This window comes from Pseudopodoces humilis, chromosome 1 (genome assembly GCF_049639895.1).
Source record: "Pseudopodoces humilis isolate 2021_Gansu_Grassland_sample_001 chromosome 1, ASM4963989v1, whole genome shotgun sequence".
Lineage (NCBI taxonomy): Eukaryota > Metazoa > Chordata > Aves > Passeriformes > Paridae > Pseudopodoces > Pseudopodoces humilis.
In genome coordinates, this window is record NC_142200.1 from 72,551,924 (window position 1) to 72,574,141 (window position 22,218).

At 37.9% G+C, this 22,218-nt stretch overlaps 1 protein-coding gene across 7 annotated transcripts in view; it reads right to left on the reverse strand.

Annotated features, from left to right (window-relative positions):
• Positions 1–5,568: 5,568 nt before the first annotated feature.
• Positions 5,569–22,218, reverse strand: part of CTNND2 (catenin delta 2) — a 712,671-nt gene continuing 696,021 nt past the window's right edge. For all 7 annotated transcript variants that reach the window (XM_014260357.2, XM_088053661.1, XM_088053643.1 and 4 more), the window contains 4 exons: positions 20,615–20,741; positions 16,363–16,494; positions 9,288–9,361; positions 5,569–7,910 (listed from right to left, as the gene is read on the reverse strand). In XM_014260357.2, coding sequence (XP_014115832.2) covers positions 7,650–7,910; positions 9,288–9,361; positions 16,363–16,494; positions 20,615–20,741 — 594 coding nt within the window. In that variant the 3' untranslated portion in view covers positions 5,569–7,649. The remainder of the gene's footprint in view (positions 7,911–9,287; positions 9,362–16,362; positions 16,495–20,614; positions 20,742–22,218) is intronic.

Below are 22,218 nucleotides of genomic sequence, written 5' to 3' on the forward strand. Positions count from 1 at the left end.
GGTTATTGCCCTAAACCATGTTAATAAAAGCAGAAAAAACCCCAAAAATAAAAAAGCCAAAACCCCCAAACTATAGACCTTAGCTGTGGGAAGGATAGCTTACACTTTACTATGTAAACAACTGTAGTGTTACATCTCCCAGTCTCTGGCTTCCAACTTTACTTTCCCTTCTCGATAACTTAAAAGCCACTACAGATGTCCATATAATGGCAGAGAGCTTTTCTCCTCGGTGGCAGCTGTGGAGTAACTTGTGGTCAGTGCGTCCCCTCTCTGGCAGTCTGCAGCCGCCTGCTCAAACATCTTCCTGCTGTGTACCTGGCCAGTGCCTCTCTCAGGGCTGGGAGCTGTGCCCATGCCTTATTGCACCAGCAAACCATGCATATTTAAACACCCCTTTATTTTGTTCAGAACATATAATCTAGTAACTGGGATTTTTTTTGTTTTTTTCACTACATTACAGATAAACTGTGACTACAAGAGCAGATTGAGCTGCTGACATGCAAGCATTGGCTCTGCACCTGGGTTGTGGTTATCGGAGTGGACCATAAAACTTCTGCATTACTACAAAGAAACTGAAGAGAACAAAACAAACCCAAAAGGTAAGCTCTTAAACCATTTAAACTAAAGGCAGACAGTGATGGGACAAGTGGAGCAGTATTAAACTAAAATACAGGAGATTTAGATTAGTTGTTAGAAGAAATTCTTCACTGTGAGGATGGTGAGACACTGGGACAGGTTGCCCAGAGAAGTTGTGAATGTCCAGTCCCTGAAAGTGTTTAAGGCCAGGCTGGATGGGGCTCTGAGAAACCTGGTCTAGTGTAAAGTGTCCCTTCCCATAAGAGGTGATCTTTAAGGTCCCTTCAACCATTTGTGATTCTTTGAAGTGTTGTACTGCTACAAAAAGGACCAGAAGAAGTAAAAACCGAACAAGTAACCTCTTAAACAATTCTATCTGAAAGTAAAGCAAAACTCTGGACAGGAAGGTCCCTGGCTGAGCTGCAGGAGCAAAGGCAGCTGTGCCTTGTCAGCTCTGAGTCTCTTGAAGCTGCAGCATCCTCAGCACTCTCTGTCCAGCACTAGCTCCTTGGCCCCAGCACTTGTGCCCCGCTGAGGTCTAAGATGCCCAATTTTGCCCACTGTGCCCTCCCTTGATCCCACATCCTCTTGCCCATGGTGCTCCCAAAGGCTGTGTGCCATGCACTGCCACAGCTTGTCCCACTCAGCCCTGTGGCAGAGGACAGCCCACAGGCAGCCTGTCTTTTCCTAGCAGCTTTTCCACAGCTCAATCTCTCACTCTTGACTGAGTGCCGGTGCATCTGTGTAACAGGAGGCTGACATTCTCTTTTCTTTCCCATGATGACAAGCCTGCAGTGGTAGCCAGAGTATTGGAAGTGGTGGCTGTCACATTTGGCAATGCAGCTGCTATTTGGCATATTTTGATTTGCTTAATGCTACTACAGTACTACAGTGGGTGGTGCTCTTGCCCACATCCACAGACCTTAAGCAGAAAGCAACACAACATATTGGTCAAATATTGCATATAGTGCAAATTCTCCTTACTTCCTGCCACCCCAATAAAAAACATCAAACCCAGGGTAGCTTGAGGAAAAGGTTGAGAGGTTTTGGGGTGGTGTTTTTTTGTTTGTTTGTTTGTTTTTGGTGTAGTTTTTCAGAGATAAAGAGTAGAAGTCTTTTTCAAAATGGACTTATATTTGCTATAGATGTTAGGCTTCAAATGGTGGTAGAGGCTCTTTTATTCTCTCTCCCTTGATGACAGATGTAGTGACTGGTTGTGTCTGCACACAGTGCTTGAATGCTATGCCACAAATTTTCTCTTCAGACTTGATGCTATTAAACAAGTTACTGTCTTGATGTTTAGTCATCAACATATTCTGCCTATGTAACATTAACGTTAAATAAATAAATAATGTAAAAATCAGTCCCCACAGCCAGAGTTATTATTTTAATTGAATTTGTGAAAAATAATGAATCAGCAAACCACTGCTATTTTGCTTGCCTAGGTTAGGTGGCAAGTTTCAGATTTTATCTGCATGGAAAAGAAAGGTATTTCAGTGTCTGAAACTACTCATCCAACTATGAAATTAACTGCAGCTATTAGTCACTGTGAGTACTTTTTATCTATGTCACACTTCTGAAAGTAGTGAAAGTAAAAGTGCAGAGAAGCAAAGGCTCTTGGAGTAAATTTTGACACACAGGTACTAGCAAATAATTTTCCTCCTGTTAGCTATTAGAAATTGCAGCCTTTGATATGCTGGCAGGAGTGACCTTGATGTGCACATCCTTTGAGAAGGTTGTACCTATTCTTCACTTGGGCCCGGTGAAGCTGGTGGAAATTTTTCCAGGGTCTTCCATGGGCTTTGAAATTTGGTGTAAGCTAAACACTGACAGGTTGGAAGAGTTTAGTATGCATTTTTTGTGGTAAAGCAGTACCAATGCTCACAGAGGAAGGAAACTCCTTTTAATAATGCATTAAAAATACTAAAGCGAGTCTGATTGAGAATTAGGTTTAAGAATAATGAATTGGCATAATATCCCGCGAGAGCACTTCACCTGACTAGCACCATGCACGTGCCTTGCTGAACTTGCAGAGGACTGTGGTGTGCTGCTCTTTTGACTGATGTGTCCCAGTTGAGATTGTGCAAAACCAAGTGGAAGCACTGGGAAGAAGTAGAAATGTTCATGTCATGGAGCTGTTTTGTTTGTCCCTCAGAAGAGTAGAGGATGAGTTAGAAGCAAGTGCTCCTAACACAGGTCACCAAAAGGTCATCCAAAGGTGTGTGATAGCCAGTACAGCTCTTCTCACTTGCATTTTGGAACAGCCTGGAAGGTGGGGACGTCCCTCTCCTTACAGGCTTCAGCCCCCTTGTCTGGGGATGAAACTCAAATCTCCCTCTTTCAGCCTAAATGTCTGAAACTGGCTTTAGGCTGCTATTTAGAAACTGTCCAGTCCCTGGGAAAGAGCCAGGACTGCACAGTTCTTTGGCAGATGTTGGTGCCCATCTGTCCTCCAGGGAAAATGCTGGACTTCAAACTGAAAGTGGCTGCAGCTGCTTGACAAGCTCAGCCCTGACCCTGGCAGCTGTCAGACACACACCTTTACCAGGTATTTTCCAGCTGAGAGAAAAGGGCCTTTGCAAGCTGGGCCCTTGACAGGATTTCCCATCATATGCACCATGTCCATGTGTCTGCTAGGGGGCACCTCACTCTGCCATTGAGGACAGTAGGGCAAGGGGCAAGTTTGGGGGAAATGGTCCCTGTTTAAGCTGATGTTGTTTTGACCGAGTCTGAAAGGCTTGGACCTAAAGTTTTTTCTCAGGAGTCATCCCTCTCCCCTCTCTTTCACAGCAGTAAGAAGCAGTCTCTGCCCACATGCCCAACACCTGCTGGTTGAAGCTAGAAGTGCCCAGTGGTGACCAGTGACTTCTCTCTGCTGCTCCCTCCCACTTTTCTAGCATAAAGCTTTGCATGCATCACACCGTTACTATTAAATGTTCATTACATTAACTTGATGGTAATATTTGAAGATACTGCTGCATAAAATCTCTTGTTGGGTCAATTTCACTCTAATTATGGGTATGGATCTGTATTCACGCACAAACTCTGAGTATATTTTTAGGCCCTTCTGTTTGCTCCCCCTGATTCAGGATTGCTGTCTCCATCTCTCCCACTCATGATACAAGCAGTAACTAAACTGATGGCTCTTTCTGTCTGCTGGCAGGAGAGGATGAATAACAGCAACAGAGGAGATGAGAAAGCCTCCTTTGCCATGCACTGGCATGCACATCCTGTGCTGTGCCAAGGTATAAAAAGAAGTCAGCATTTCTGATTTGAGTTGCAAGTCTCCTGGCGAGACACTTCTGCAAGCTCATGGAACCTGGGAAACAATTATTCCTGAGCCTTTACATGCATTGTGTGCTGGGTCTTCCAGCAGTGCACAAGTAAATTAATGTTTTGCTCTTTGTTTCTTGGCTTTGCTCGATGTAACCTGTGGCCAAGATAATATATTTTACAGCATGTTCCCATCCAGTGGCACCAGCCTTGAGGTTTTCAGTTTTTTTCTCGGGGTGTAGATAAACACACTCTACTAGTGGTGGCACCTGAGCCCTTGCAGACATTATTAGAGGTGAACTGTGTGTTCTCAAAAATATCTTTCCCTTTGGCTGGTTGATGTAGAGCAGGTTGTGCTCATTAACCTTGTGGGGTAGTGACTGACCTGAGAACTGTAAGTTAGGTATCCGATTGAAATACCTAAATTGTAAGGATCTGTTTGCTGTGTGAAGCTAGGCAGCTTCTAGAGTCAACTTCTGCATTTAAACATACTGCACTATGACCAGCGATTCTCCACAATACAGTAGGATTTATTAATAGAAAATACGTCAATATGAGTTTGTACATGTTAGCAACATGTACAGTGAAACACTTTTTTTTTTCTCAATCTATATTGTTATAGTTCTTTTGTGTTATCTGACATAACCATTTATATTTTGGGCTTAAATATGTTATTTGTCAAAATGTACTTTCAGTGTTAATATACCTTTAAAATCATAGTTTATATTTTAAATATTGAATTCATATTAATTTTTTTCAAATCAATATTGCTCATGTTAGTGCAAATTTGTTAAATCTTGAGATAGGTTAACCATTCCTTCCAGACCATAAACAGCATTTAATTAAACAGTGAGATTTATATAGCTCTACACAGCTGAACAAGATTCTAATACGAAGCTTGTAAAAAAAAAAAAAAAATCCAACATTTTACAGTACATCAATTGCATTTTATACATTTTTTTGAACAGTTTTGTTTCTTCTCTATTTCTGTGTGTGATCTAGTACAAGAATGAAGGGAACAGCAATAGGCAATGATACTTTCCTCAGTATTAAAAAGAATGCATCATACATATCTTGCTCAGTATGGCAGCAGTGTTATATTTCCAAACCTGGAAAAGAAGCCAGGTAATTCAACACCTTCTCAAAACCCAGTACAGCAAGAGTGAATGTTATCAGTCGGAGAACCCGCCGCTACAGAAAAATGGAAACAAACTGACACAAAGTATAGACAAAAGGTATTTTCTGCCATGTCATCAATCTAGAATCTCTCACTTGAGCAATGGTCAACATTTGACTCCAAGTAATTCCTAAGATGAGCTGAAGGAGTGGGCATTTCAGTAGTTTGAAGAATGGAAATACATCCAACTTACAGTAATCTCCCATTCTAAGAACTTTGAACAAAACGATGCATTCCCCTCAGCCTGTTGGCAAACCTGCACCTGGAGAGCTGCACCAGCCTGCTGTTTGTCAGGCAGTCAAGAAGAACTTCCAGTTGTGAGTGACATTCTTTATTAAAAAAAAGTTTTTATACTGAAAATGTGCTTTGTTCAAAAGAGCACTGCAAATGTCACTTATTAAAATCAATGTAATAAATAAAATATAAACAACCTGTGTCCAAAACTATGAATAGTATTTTTATCTACCTCACTATACATCTGGCCCACTGTGCCCCTCCCACCCACCCTTTCTGAAATTTTTTAAAAATTTTTTTGCATGCTATTTTTTTCCCCATTTACTACAAAGAGCAAAGGTTACATATCATACACTGGGAAAAACTGCCAAAAAGATTAAACTATAGTCCTAGATTGCCAATAAACCAATTCTACATCACAAAACCTGCCTGCATGAACTATTTGGGCTGCATCCTATAGAGCAGGTGATGACTTGTGAGAGACTTCTCCCCCTGTGCACAGCCAGAGGTGCGCCAGGTGATATTAAAACTATTACAGTGACTAAGCACAGAAATGTTTGCAACCTAAAACAAATTCCTTATTGGCAATTTAAGCAATTTACAACTACTCCATTAGTGGTGGGTCTTATGCTCTGAAAACTGTATGCTGAACTGTTTGTTGCCTCAATCACAGAAATGAGGAAATGCTTCTTTCTTTTCCTTCCAGCATGATAAAAAGCTAAGATGAATACGCCAGCTCTTCCGGCGCCAGCTCTTCTGGCCTCCTAGCCTACGTAGCTGTTCTTTTAAAATTAAAAAAAACCCCAACAAACAACAAAATTCTCTGTCCCTTGAAATTTTTAGAATTTCACTTTAAATGCACAGAAATGGTCTTCATTTTCATATTTGAGGAATGTGTTCTGGATGTTGAGTTTTATTTTTGGTATGGGTTAAAATAAATGATTGTCCTAATGGTTCAAGAATTGGACCCTTCTGCAGTCTACAGAGTATGGAGAGTCCAGATTAAAGTCTGATGGGTCTTAGTTTTTTAGTACCTCAGGGAGATGGCAAGATCAAACTCTGCCTTCCTTGAGCACTTACTGGTTGGTGGCTGGAGAGTAATGAAATTTCCACAAGAGGAGATCAAAAGACGCTGTTTTAAAGAAAATGGCACTTAAGGGTGATGGAGTTGGTGATAAAAAAATCAGCTACCCCTTCTTTTGTGAGCATGTGGCCTAGCAATGTTGAATTGCTATTGATGGTTACGGAAGTGAGTAAGAGAAAGCACATACTGGAGTTTCCACTGTTTAGAAGAACAGAAAATCAAACAAAAATTGAAGCTTAACAAGGAGAACATTGGATGAAAAGAAGTCTTACGGCACACAAACACACACACTCAAACACACGCACACGGAATACTATGCATACGTGGACACACACGAGTAAGAATGTGTATTTGTATGGTAGGTTCTTGGAAATAGACATTCTTAGCAAATATGGATGACAGATCAATTGTAATTTATTTTCTTTTAACACTGTATCATCATAAAGAAAACTGGTATAAATGAAAAAAATCTATTTCAAATATCTACATCTAAAATTTTAGGCAGTGAAAAAGCACTTCGTTTACAAGGAGTGTGGAATGATGAATGTTAATTGTCAGAAACTGCTGAATGCCTTTTGTTTTAGTTGCCACAAACAAATTCACATATCAGAACAAACAATACTGCTAAATATTCCTTTTTTTTTGATTTTTTTTTTTGATTTTTTTTTTTATGTTAAAATGCACCGGGGAAAAGAAAACAAAAAACTGGAAATTCATACATCTTTCAAAATTTGAAATTGAAGCAATATTTAGAACCATATATGAAGAAACACTTTGGCATTGGTGTAATATACACAATGCACCTTTTTTATCTGTAATGTACATCAAATACTTTACAACAATGCATTAACAAAAGGCAAGAAACATCTTGCTGTACAGAGGAAACCCCAAATGCAACTTGAAGCCTAGATTCACGATGAATGAGGATATTAAACAAAGTGTGAGAAGCTGTTCCCCATAAAGTATGTACGCTGCTCAGTAACTTGTGCTTAACTCTTGACTCAGATCCACTGTCATGTTCTTCCTCCTTCCTTCAGCCACATTCATTATACAGCACTAAACTTTAGACTCTACAGGCCTCACACTGTAAAATATATATATGTATATATATATTTCTTTCTAATTAATCCCAGGTTTAGCTTTCATATCTTTTAGCCTCCTAAAAAAATCTCCTAATTTTTTCCGTACTGGTTATCTGTGTCTTCCTATGGAACAGACTTTAACAAACTAAATTTGCAGGAAAAAAATGTCTCGTGGTATGCATGCACATGCACAGTTCCTGGAGCTTTTGTATCTGCTCAAGTCTCAAACCCAGGAGTCGGGAGAGGCTGGATAGTGGCTTGTTTCATAGTTAAGTTCACTATAGGGACGAGCAGCTGAGTAGAAGTCGACGTAGTTGCCAGTTGACTTTAGTCCCAGGTGCATGTTGTATTCACTTGCAGGTGGACGATGATGCACTTGGTCCTCAAAGAAGGACTCGTCATAGTTTCTTGTTGAATTCTGAAATGGCTGATATGGTTCATAATCTTTTCTGCTGGGCTCCTGTGGAACTGGCTGTGCTGAAACCTGAAATATAACAATACCCATAGCTTGTTAGATACAACTTATTGTAGGCAACAGGATGGAAGGAGCAAATCTCACTTATGTTTCTTGTGCTAAAAATACAAAATTGTGCATTACCTTAACTTCTGCTCAAAGTACTGCTTTAACACTGAATTAATTCCACAGCTCTGCCTTGTAATTTTATTTCTTTACATTTATTTAATAGTATTATTATTATCAAATATATTTATTATTTAATATTACTGCTGCAAAAGATGCTGGTTTATGTCAAAAGTAGTTCATACAGCATAGCTTACACTTCACTTTCATAACTACAATCTGTGTGTAACTTGCAGCTTTATAATGCAAATATTGGTGACCAAAACTCAGCCTTAAAGAATTTGAATGTAATCAATTTACATTCCAAAGATGCTAAACATTTTGCAGCTGCTTTTGACTGAAGTGAGATTTAGGGGAAGAAGTAACACCATATCCTTAAAAACCATTTACAGTCTTCAGGGCACTGACATGAGAAAAGCGCCCTAAAATGGGTTCTTCTGCTATTGTTAAGCAGAAGCATCTTCTTAACACCTCCTCAACATTTCATATTGACAATGTTGTGTTGTTGGTACATTCCAGCTAGTTACCTTGATGCTGGAAACTTTATGATAAGCAGAAAAAAATTTTCAGGTAGTCCTCTAACCTAAGGCTGCCATACTTTTTTTTTTTAGACATCCCTAGTGAATCTCTGATTTTAGAATTGGTACATTATTGAAATCTGAAATGTATAAACACATGCTGACTATCCTAGAAGACTATCTCCCAATTCATGCCACCTCTGTAATTTTGGGCAGACTTAGTGACTGCAAAATGATGTAGCCTGTCATTCCTCACATGGTTATCACTGGGAATACTGATGCTCAGACACCGATGTGGTAACACTTTGTGGATCCTGCTGCTCAGCATGTTAGTAATGTTTTCCCTCAAGATGGCAGGAACAGTCACACTGCTATGGCCCAAACTATGTGATATTTGTTCAAAATAAATATCTGTATGGAACACTATGCAGGGATTGAAAAAGGCTGCTTAAGTTCACTACTTTTAGCAGTCCCACAAGTGAGCTTACAAGTTTGGGCCCGATATTACAACTGCAAAAAGGAACATAACTACTCTAGTTTCTATTTCTAGAACTGCTATCAAGGTGTAACTGACCTTCAGGACCTCATTTCATTTCCCATATTCAAACACAGGTGTTTATTTGGACATAGTAAAATGTTACAGGAAGCAATCTGTTTATTTGTGATTTTTTAAAATTTCTGGTATTTTTCTTTCATTTCCATATAAGATGTTGCACCAGTCTTTTGCCATCTGGAACACTAACATTTTAGTCTCTGTACTTACCTGGTTATGTTTGGTATCTTCAGCAGGTGCACCATACGAATTCCTGTAAAAAGTTGAGATTCCAGTGTTCTGAGCTGCAGAGAGAGAAAAGGAAGGAAAAAGCAGGTTTACCAAACATACCTCTTTGGTCTCAAACCGAATTCTTCATTAAATACATCATACTAAGCCTGTTTCCCACACACCAAAATCTTTAAAAGCATCTGCTGACTTTTCCTCCCACTGAATGGTCATCATCTTTGCTTTGGTGTACATACATCTCTTTGGTATTCATTTATTAATGGTAACAGGCTCCACGTCATGTTCATAACAATCTTGTGCACTTCTTATATGCATCAACAAAATAATTTCATATAAAGCTAGCATTCAATAATAAATTTCAGGTTATAGTTTGGCTTATGTAACACATACAACAAACAGCAGTTGTAAATATTGAGATTAAGAAACATTTCAGTTCTTTCACTTCAGTAGGGCAATGTGGATTATTAATCCTGCAGTTTTATCATGAAATTAATCAAGCATAAAGTGACTACATATCAGTGACAAGTCATGCAATAAGTAGTATGTAGTTATACTGAAGAGGTCTGGCCAAGATAGTCTAAAATCCACAACTGCTGTCATTGTTGTCACTTTCTTCTCAGATGTCCTACTACTCAAATGCACAGACAAAACTAAGCTAGGAGTTTTGAAACTGGAAGTATTTCTAAAGAGGATGATAATATACAGTCTTGCAAAAATTTATTTCCAACCCTGTCCCAAAAAACCCTAAATGAAAACCAAAGGATTTTCCTTGCAAAGCTGACTCCACTGATTCCTCTGATTTGGCAATGTAGCTGAAACTTAGTCTGCTGATAAGACTTGAAAGACTGTAGTTACTTCTCATATTTGAAAGACTATGAAGGTAGCATTTTACGTGGCTGCTGCACACTTTTCATTCATTATTAACTTTCCAGACACTCTAACCAATGATTGAATGGTGTTATGAGGACTCTTAATATAAAAGAACAGGCCTGAAAGTAAAAATTAAGTAGTTATAAATCAGCATCATCAGTGGAACTGAAACATGGCCCGCAACTCCTCTCAGGTCTGTGTGCAACTGTATAAAACCTGGAGGCACCAAGAATGGCTTTTAGAACCTTTGCAGCTCAAAACTTGTGATGGCAAGCACTGAGCATCAGAGCTGAAAGCTGGATATGAGATCCATGCTAGTCATATCACTAGGAAGAACCATATTACTGAAGATGTAAGCACTCTTTCTTCCTTTGGCAATATGCAAGCATAGACCTCTGCATGTAAAACTTCCTCTACCTTTCCCCCCACCACTGCATCCTTTCTGGAGAAAGCAATGGCATGGCCTTCAGCCAAAGCTAACTGGAATATATAATTTCGGATCTTCACATCTGCCATGGGTTCCATGCTGAGGGTGTAATTTTTGTCAGTTTGATGCACTGCTCCATGACGCTGCTTTATAGATCTCAGATGGTTTTTCTTAAAGATCTGCACCATATTTGTGGAAACGGGATAAAGACAGGGCTTATATAGTGGCTTGATGAGCTCTAACAGCTGAAAAAAGAGACTTTTCACTTCAAAATAATTAACAGATAGGGGTGAAACCCCTCTTGATCCTTGAAGAGCTGGATGCAATAACTAAGAAAGTGCAGAGTCCTGTGTGGGAGATGGAGAAGAGCCCTGGTGATCTCGAAGTGCAGCATGACCCATTTTTTTTAAGGTGGTAATAATAGGAACTCTAGTGACAGATGCTGGTTGGGCTCTTCCAGTGGTAGATACTCTTTAATTCTACCTGTATGCCAATAGGCCACAACAGAGAGAAACAGCTGAAATGATGGAGAGTACTGCTTGAGTAGTGTTTTTTGGTTGTCAATGTCAATGCCAAAGTTGATCTGCAAAGTTGAACGCAAGAGTTGATCTCCAGAGGTTCTCTGCATTTAGGTTACATTTTGTCACTTAAGGGATTTTTGAGACTTGACTGTTATTTCAGTGGGTTTCTTTATATTCCAACTGCAGCCTCTGCTGTAGTCTTTGAAGATACCTCTCCTGATGAGTCTTTAGTACTAGAGAAGTTTGCATCAACATTGCTCTTTATCGTGCATCCCATGACAACATGACTCTCAGTAGTACAGTTGCCAGATCTTTCCTTGATATCATCTTTTTAATGCTGTTCTTCCAATTTTCTTGCCTGTCCCACAAAATGCCAGAAGTTTTGTTATTCAAATTCCTCTTCTCAAGATCTAAAGATACTCAAGTGTTTCAGATATCCATTTTGCGAAGTCCTAGTTCTTGAAAAAACATTAAAGTGACATTCAGTGTATTGGACTGTCATAGACAGAGGAAGAACTTGCAACCATTTTGTTTCTTATTAATATATGTGCCAAGATAAGTGGGTTTTAAGTTTCATGCATGCAAATTTCTAGTCCGACATGACTGAACATACTGAGTTCAGACAAGTCAATGCTGTTCATGGTTGTTTAATGTCAAGAGTCAAAGACTGGTACAAGGTGCAACATCTGAGGGTATTATGAAGAACAGCAAACCGGACACATGCTAATTTGTATTTTGTTCCTTCAGGCAATCAGACATTAGAGGGAGGTCATGACCTTTCCATACTGATAAATAAAAACACATGTGGTCCATACGTGCTGCCATTATCCATGACTATTATAAACCTATAAATAGTTCAGAGTTGGTGTGTCCAGTAGTAGTCCAGTGCACTACTGTGACATTTGCACTGATGTGCTCACAAATGTCACACACCAGATTGAAGTCTTATGGTCTTGCTGCAACACAATACATACTCCGCAATGGAAAATGGATAGTTTCAGCTGATGGAAATAGTTGCAAGCTCTGTGTTGCTGATTTTACTGCAGTGATGGGGATACAAATTCAAAAGTTTAAAATGAAAAACAAAACACAAAAGCCCTCAGACCCTTAGTAATCTTTTCTTAAAGCAGTAAAACAAATGGGACATAAAATGCTTGAAAATAAATGCTAGGAGTTAAAGAATAAGAAATCGTGGCTTAGGCTAGCTTGGAGGTTGAGTTAATAATGATTCTGGAGGAAATATAAGTCAAGCAATGTAGCTGCTAGCAATAAATGCAGCCCTGTTCCAGTACCTGCTTCTGAACATGCAGGTGGTATCCCTGAGAATTCAATGCCCACTCTGCCATGCTTCAGTGAGCAGTTGACTCTTGCTGTCCAAAAAGCAGAGGACAAATATAAAAGAAAGGAGATGAGCTAGATGAATGGACAGATATTGTGTGGTTAATATATGATTTTTCTTGATAATGCTGTATATGTACCATCGTAAAACTGTAAAACAAATAGAAAGATAAAATAAAATAAAATAAAATAAAATAAAATAAAATAAAATAAAATAAAATGGCACGAGAAGAGAAAGGAGTAAATGGAGTAAGAGATGTATTTCTGTAGCCACATTTCTTCACAGAATTCACATCACAGAGATGTGAGAACTAGCTGAAAATTAAATTATTAGAGTAGTGATCACTGTATGTGTTTATGTGCATATTTTATGCAGTCTCTAAACATCAGTACATGATAATACTGAAGAGGCACTTTCTGGCAAGCAAAATTGTGAGCATTCTAAAATGAATACTATGATCAACCTGCAGTACTTTGTGGTTCAATTATATAAAGGACATTATAGAAAAACACCTTTCTTTCTCCCTTCTGTTCAGTCTTCTAAGTGATACTGGTTAAAAAAGTCACAGCGTTCCCCATAGCTGTTTTCTTTAAAGATGACAAAAATCAAAAATTATGTTACTCTGTGGTTTACATGACAAAGCTGTCATTGACCAAATTCATCCCCATATATACCAGTCACTTAATTAGTGGTTTAACATTCTATTTTCAGATCTTGGAAGTACTTATTCTGAACACATTTACAGACACTTTGGAATAACAAGATGCAAGTTGCCGTCAGAAACACAAAATGATAATAAGAAAGGGCAGCTCTGCTGGAAGGTAGTCATTCTCATCTGGTATCGCACAAACTGCTTTTTCTGCTATAAGCAGCAGGTCTCCATTTAAAAAAAATTAGTTCAAGACAGTAAAGGAAAATGCTTCCATACGTCACAAATCTGAGGTAACAGAGATCATTACCTGTCACTACCACTCCCACCTTCTTGCACAGTGAAAAATGAGATAAGGGTGTGAGAAAAGATTACAGAGCATTATAGTTTCTGAAAGTAGTAGTAATCATATTAATGATAATGATAATAATAGAAATAATAATAAGCCAGAGCACCTGCAACATCTGATGGTGTTTTATTTGTGTTCTGAATATGCAGGGACTTGCCAGTAAGTTTAAATAACAAAAATATTCATGACTGATTCTTTACAACCAAAGGAAAATATAAATTATTCAGAAGTTTTTTTTTTCTGCTGCTGGAAGAGAAGACACTTTCTGTAGACTATGATTTACATATTAGTTCAGTGAGGGAACTAAAAAAGTAAAAGAAACCTTAAAGAAGGAGTCCCATGATGGTACATAGGAACCTTATCTGCCCTGTTCTGAAGGAAAGCACCATGGCATAAATAACATCACATGCACTTACAGTTCCCGTTTTCCTAAACTGAATGTAATAGTTTTTGTCTTAAAAATACACTTAAAAAAACCCAAAAGGTGACAAAATTTTATTATTGGTTATTATTTTCTACAGAGAAGAGAAAATGGGCAGTAAATATAAAAGGCATCATAAACCTGTGAAGAAGGCAATGAGAACTTTGGTACAGTGCCTCTATTTTTTTAACTATCCTCATGAAATCAATGTAAGTTATCATCTTCAGCCAAACTATTTACTTCATAGAGTCTCCATATTCCCCAGAGGTTTCCTGAAAGATCCTCAGGATGGCAGGAAGCCAACATTCCTACTTTGAAAATCCACCAAAAAACTTTAATTTCATTCCCAGCCCAAAGGTCATAAAATTTTTCAACTATAAACTGAGAAGAGCATTGGAGAAGAGCATGGAGACAGTCATGGATAAATTGGGACTACAGCTGTGGCCCTATGCTTTGTGTAAAATCCATAAGTCAAAGAAAGCTTTGTGTAATACATCAGCTTGGCACAAAAGTAGAAGAGCAGATCAAAATATGTGTACGCCATGTGGAACCTGAGAAAACATTCATGTAAGTCCCATCCACGTGGATGTATCAGCTGCAATGCACTGTCTGATGCACAAAACAAAATGCAGGCATCACAAGAAACTTGCTACATGAACTTGTATTGGGCCACTCAAGTTAAGTCAAAATGCCTCACAAAATCACAAATACTTATTTTGTATTTTTTTAAAAAAATATTTATTATTTAATAAGCTACAAATAAGTTACACAAATTCCATGTTGAACATTGACAAGCACAACTCCTTCTATCATTTTCTTTTGTTCTTATAATGGTGCTTAATTTGAGCTCAGACCAAATGTGCAGAGATTTGGTGATCTGAAAGAGAGAAAGTTATTTGTTAATTCCATATTTATTTGTGCATTGCTCATGCAATATTATGAAATATTACACTTTTTCATCTAAGTTTTTGATTTGTTTTCCCTCACTGAGCTCAGGAGCTGGAAAGACAGTTGATAGCTGATAGCATGATACTAAGAGTTTCAAGTTTCCTTACTAAAAGCCCACCCAAATAATCAATAGTAATAGACAAAATACAAGACAATATTAGAGGAAAACACAATGTAAAAATCAAAGTCAAAATGATACTGCTTTTTCCTTTTCAGCCTGATGCTCTTACTCCTGAGATTCACCCCTTATGGGTCCTTGACAAATGGCTGAAAAAACTTCAGTCCTGTCCTTCACAATCAGCCAAGTAAGGGCCACTGAATTGTTATAGAAAACCACCTCATGCAGTGACTATGAAACACTCAAAACATTACAGACACACAAAATGCAGTACCTTGACTGAATCTTCTGCACTCTCCAGCAGTACCCCACAGAAGTCAATCCGGACACTCCTAATTTCTGTGGTTTCCAAATACTCTTGACTGTCATTCTTCTCTTCAGATTTTCACCTTCAGGCTAATTAACATTCTATATTGCATTTACACACAAGTTCCAAGGCTGGTCTTTAGGTTTTGATTGCATAATCATATATAACATAGTAGATAACAGCGTATCTTCATATCCACAATATAGGATATGAAAGAAGTAAGATCCATCTTGAAGGATGGATCTTATGGATGGATTGATGCTGAGTCACCACGTTCTTGGCAAGCAATCCATTCTGCCTCTGACCAAGACCTCTGCAGAGAACATGAGAGAAGGTAACAGGCATTCAGACTTCTTACTGTGATTTTTTTGCCTCCCCTGAGGCAGCATTTGGAGGAGACTGTGATGCTTGGCACTATATAAATGTGACAAAAAGTTCAGTAATGGTTATAATATAAGCCTGTACAATGGTGATGGAGACCAACATTTATTTTGCAAGAGAATTCATGAAGAGATACAGCACTGGGAAAAGAACTCCAAATTTCCTAATTACTGAAAGGCTAAGAGATTAATGAGCTCACTGGAGAAGAGAGGCCTTCAAAGAAACCTGCAACAGATGCCACAACATACAGAGAAAATCACTGCATTTAAATCAGCCCAGCTGAGAAAGCAATATGGATAGACTTTACAAAGAGCCAAAAATTTCCTGTGAATACTGACATACAAAATAAGTTAACTGATCCTGGAGAGCATTCCCTGCAAAAGACAGATGTTAGGGATCACTGCACATGCTCAAATATACCACTTAATTCAAAGTGATCAACCAACTTCCTCCTGAAATGAAAAAAACCTGCAACATTGAAAAAGACATACAAAATTTGATTCAGAGCCTTTCTTCTGTGAAGAGCCATGGTGTTCACAAATCATTTTCACATAGGGTTGTATTCATTCAAATTTATCTTCAGTTGTATTTCTCAAGGTGGCTAAAACTTGGGAATTAATCAAAGCAGGTTGACTTTTTTCTGCAGTGCAGCAAGCCCAGCCAATCCTATAAAATCAGTGTTCTATCACAGCTGATTTTTATATATGTTATGCAAACAAAATCTCACCTGTCATGGTGTCTTTCCTAGAAGTGTGTTCTCCCTTACTTCCATGGTAAGTAGCGTTAGTTCCAGTTGACTCATAGTCTGTTTTTCTTTCTTTTAGGCTGATCATTTCCCGAGGTGAGGCTGGGGCACTTGCTAGATAACAAAAATGGATTATTATTTTTTTATCATATATGACTGAATGTAGGGTCTAACTCTTGAGTAAGCATTTCAGTAAAGTCCTTATCTGTTAGTTTTCTAACATTAAGCTGATTGAAGAAACACTACCATATCATGGAGGAAGAGATGCTGTTATTTCAAGAGCAAGGCAAATGTATTTATTGGACAGTCAACTGCAAACATAATTTTATTTCTAAATGTCAAATTTCTTTTTACTTATATCTAACACATAAGATGATTGCTAAAAAAAAAAAAAGGTACAATTTTGTTTTCTCCTTTTGGTTTTCAGTTTCTTTAACTTGACAAAACTTTCTGGTAAGAAACTACTTCATTTCTTCCTCAAAATGGTTACTTTATTTCCATTGAAAAGACTGTTAACTTTCAACTGTGTGGAAAAAAACCTTATAAAAACCCTTTTCTCTTGAAAATAAACTAACCAATTAAATTACTCTAATGGAAAACAGATGAAAAGAAAGCCTTTTTTCCCCTAAAAAACATACACTGAAGAATGTCTAACAATTAAAGGTAACTCAAATAATTTCTCTGTCTTTAAATATCTGTTTGCACAAATAACTGCCATTAAAGCAAAAAATTGCTACCTTAAGCTATTTTTATTAAAAATAAATCCTTCATCTATATTTCATCTATATGAAAAATAAATCTTCACCTATACTCATGGTACAGCTAAAAGGAGGAAAGTACAGGTAACAAAATAGAGAACTGTGTTTTATACTCGAGTCTCACACACTGGAGAATATGATCACTGGCACTGATCATGAAGCCTTAGAGCTTGCAATGCTTAGGAAAAGGAGAAAAGCAAAGGAAAAAAAAATAATAGCTTTTAAGTAAACTGACTTCAATATATTTAGATATTGGTAGATAAAGTGCACTTTCCCTGCTGTGGAGGGCAGGAGAAGGAGCAAAGGGTGAGTGGCAGAGCCCCCCAAGAGCCTCCAAAGGGCACAAAACTACTAAAGTGGTACAAAAACTACTAAAGTGCCAGTGTTTTCCCCCACACACTTCCCTGCCTCCACCCAGGTAACTGATATATAAAAAGAAGCTCAAAAGCATTAACAATGTCTTTGTTCAAAAACAAGGAAAAGAAAGGAATTTAAAAATGTAATACAAACTCTTTGTGAAGCTTGGCCTTGAGACATATCTTCCAGCATCTCTAAACTACGTTACGTTTTTTACTTAAGAAATAGTGTAGTACTTGCACTCAACTATGGAGGAAGGAAGCACAAGTGATGATGAATTCTGCTTTGCTTGGTTTTGCTGGCCCTGGCCTCTGAATTTACAGAGCAAATGTGGAACAGATGTTCTTTCTTATGAAGCCATTAGAACTGGGGATTGCTTTTAAACTGTTTGTCAATAGTGATGTAAATCTAAAGCTGATAATCCTACAGCTATAAAGAAACATGACAGCTAAGCTACCAGATCAGCTAATGGCAGCTTGAGTCTAATGGGGAGCAGGCCAGAATGCAAACCTTGAAAAAGATGCTAGCAGAAAGACACATTTTGTTTCACATACTCTGGTAATGGTTATAAGCACTCTGGTGTTTTGAACAAAATTGACCGATATACATAAAATCATCTCTCTCTGTTCCCCGTGGGAATTCCCTTGCTCTTCCCAAGAGAGGAAATCTACATTCTGGCAAGCGAGTTAAAATGCAGAAGCACCCTCTTTCAGAGTTTTTATTGGAAGCAAAGGGGGAGACTTTGGTAGACTGAAAATTGATATAATGTTTCTCTGCTCCATTTCTTAAAGGACACAGAAAAGAAGAATACAGAGCTCTCTGTAGTTTGAGCCTGTTATCACCCAGTCCTAGGGATGGATGGGATGGTGTGAGTTCATTTACTTCAACTCTTTACCCCACGGTAGGATCCAGTATACCAACATAGTTCTTGACAGATTTTAATCTGGAACTAAAGATCTCTAATGACAGAGATCACGTAACTGCTCCAAGCAGTTCGTTCCAGTGCTTTCTTTCCCCACTGCTAGGAAATGTTCCCTGATGTCTAGTCTGACTCCTCACTGCTCATTATTTCCATTTGTCTGCTATGAAAACAGAAAAAGCTCACTCCATTTCTCTTCACAGCTGGCTGTTACATGCTTGAAGACTTGGTGTGTACCCCTTTTCATGTCTCTTTTACTTGAGTTAAACAATTACAGTCCATTCAGCATATTCTCATATCTTGATTTTTCCACCTTCCAATTCATGTGTGCAACTGACAAAAATTCACAGATAATTTCTAAAGAACATTTATCTAGTCAGACATTCTCCTCATAAATTATTTTTAAAGGATAGGTTATTTTTTTCCCTTTGAATATTACCTCAAATTTTTCAGGATCACTTTGAGTTTCAGTAATGCCCTTAAAAGAACATTAGTTTCTCCCAGGTTTATGTCACCCACAAAGGTAATAGGTAATTTTTGCGTATTACCTGGGTCATTACTGAAACCACTGAATAGTACTGGACCCAGGCTAGGCTCTAAGCACAGCATTCTGCCACTTTGGCAATAAACAATACCCTTCCCTTGTGAATGGCTTTCAGTAAGTTTTTTATTTATACAACACAGGATGTTTTCTGAGCTGTTGGCTAGCATTCCTTAAGCTTGTCCATAAAAATGTTGTGTGAAAGAGTCTTACTGATCATAGTACTTACTGACTTTTATTTCTGCAACGTGCTTTGATTATGTTGTAACAGGAATTGAGATGGATTTAATAAGACAATTTGTATTGAATCAATGTTTACATTTGATATGGATACTACCAGACACACAGCAACTTACATTGTTACATAGAAATAGATACTCTCAGAGTTAAGTAACATCTTATGTTCCTACTACCTTTGAGCTGCTCAGGTTCCGATTATTTTTTCAGCAATTTTCTACACTGACATTGAGCTGACTGGTATATAATGACATGGGCTCTACAGCTACTATTATTTGTGTTTTTCCAGTCTTATGATAACTGATGAGGGCAGTAAAATTTCACCTGAGATTTAGAGTAAGAGAAGTGAGAAGATGGTTCTGGGAAGAAAGAGAACTAAGATTTCAGGGCCAGACATTTCAAGTACCTTGCAATTACAGACAAGATGAGATTTTAGAGAAGAAAAAAAAAGGAACAAGAGCCCTTTATGGACTTGTGTAACGGCAGATTTTAAAAACAGAATATCAGCTCTCACTGCACTTCTGGTTACATTTTCACATCTCCTCAGTTGTGGTTCTGTAAGACTAAGATGCAGCTTTTAGATAATTAACAAAACGATTTTCTTAAGAAATTATGGCATAATGGTAATCATAAGTATGGCAATTTTGATCCTAAACTCTTGGTGTACCTATGGAATGAGAGCATTTGAACAAGCAGCAGAAAGACCACTGAAAGACTGACAGCACATTCTGTTTATCTTGAAAATTTTTCCTTGGGAATGGCTTTATCTAATGAAGGTGTGTTCTACCTTGGAATAAAATGATGGAAAGATTACCTGATTTCTAGATAGAACAATTAATTTGCACTACGTCATTAGTTAGTTGTATGACATACGTCATATGTTAATTGTTACTTACATTAGTTCATTGTGCAGATCATACAGAATTGATAATAGCTGTTGTAAATATGCTATCAATGTTACTGGAAGATGTGTTGACAAATCTGTGAAACTTATATGCATATGTATTCATATAATAAAATTCATAGAATAAAAGCTGACAAAAAGGTAATGTGGGCTTTAAACTTCTACTGAATGTGCAAAATGGTCATAAACCACATAATGGTTTTCATGACTAGCAAAGTGTGCAACAGAATTTCCTGGTGCTATCACTGGATATCATTGCCCTGAGATCTAGTCAGGTAATTCCCATCAAGAAAACACTTTGGGAAAATTTATGACAAAAGATTATGGAATAATCTTTCTTCTGTAAAACTTTACCAGGTGCTAATGAAAAAAAATAAAATCCTGTTTTGAACAGGTAATTTGGCCACAGTAAAGAATACACTTTGTGCCCTTCCACCAAAGTTAACAACAAATCCAGATGTTAGGGAAAATGACGGTGATGGATTGATTACCTCTGCCTTTCCTTTGGCTGGCCTTACCTGAGCGGTTGTTTGGAGACATGCGCACAGGAGAGATGGAGGGCGTGCGGGATGAGGAGTATGGTCTTTGCCGATCCCTTTCTATTGTTGAAGATGAGGCTACAAAGTGATACTGTGACCATCCATCCTGCAACACCAAGAATTATGATAACGGTCAGTGAGAATGCCACACAGCTCCCCACTTTAAGCAGAGTATTTTTCTCTGGTTTCACTACAGATACACGAGTAGGCTGCTGTCTTCTTCCCACCACTGGGTGGTAAATATAGTAGTGCCGCAGGACAAGATGTGCTGACTGTACTGACACAGCAAGATTAAAAAAATAAATGTAGAAAGTTGTATAAAATAACACATCTCAGAAAGACTCAAATTATTAACACTGTTTTAGGCTATTTGTTTAATAGTTCTGCCTTTTTTTCCACACCTCTATTTTCACATTGCAAACAGCATTCTGGCTTGAAATATTTTCCATTTTATAGGGAGGATTTGGAAGAAGTAGATTGGGAAGTTCCAGGATTACCAGACTGCACATCTATTTAGCTTAGTTATACTAACTACCCTTTTGTTCACACACAAGACAAAAAGAATCAATGCATTTCCCTTGTTCCAGTTTTCTTCAAGGCATACAGAATGAAATTTTATTCCCTCTATTTAAAACTATGTTAATGGTGACATATTAAAAAATGCAACAAAGTAACACAAATACTAGAAGCAGTTAGTTAAAAAAGGAGTTTAAATAATTCATGTTTTATTCCAGCACCATAACGTAATGCAATAATCCAAAATAATACACTTGGCATTTTTAAAAACTTATTACATATAGTCTGAAACTATCATGAGAGCATAAACTGACTTCTGATAGTGTTTTTATTTACAGTATTTCAAATTCCTTCAGTATTGATTGATTTCAGCTGTCTTTATCAGTGCTCAATGTTAAATCTAAATCAATAACACCGAGACTTCCCAGTCTCACAGTTTTAAAAATGCCCACTTTCTGCTGAGCTCAGTGGAAATAGAATCAAGCACCAGGCATGGTGCTAAACAGAAGTTTTGCAAGGAAATGCTGAATAAAAATAAATACAATAAAAGATTACTGAAAACCAGTTGGAATTTTCCTCTTCCTTATAGAAGAATAATTCATGGTTGGGGTAGTAAAAAATATTCCCACCCTCTAACTCAGCTACTCCAACTCAGCTACTCCACACATGCAGCAATGAATCCCATCCCCTCCCATGCTCTCCTTTGCTCAAGGTATCTGTCTGACTTCGTTCTATCCACAGAAACCATGGGCACCTGGCTCTCAGAAGACAAGATGACTTGAAAATCCCCTTTCCATGAACCTCTTAGAAGAGAACTCAGCAACACTGTGACAGAGCAGAAGGAAAGAAGATACTCATACTTCTTGTAGAGGGAAATTCTATAAACAAATTAGGACAGACAGAGGTGCTAAATGTCTGTAGTCCTCGTGTAATGCATTTGTAAAAATAGGGGTGTATCTCAGTTGCAATTTCAAAGACGAAAATAAGGAAGAGTGAAATCTGGGATATGGCTTTTACAGTAGTCAGGACTTTCCCTGGAGTCAGTAGTGACTATCCTCTATCACTCA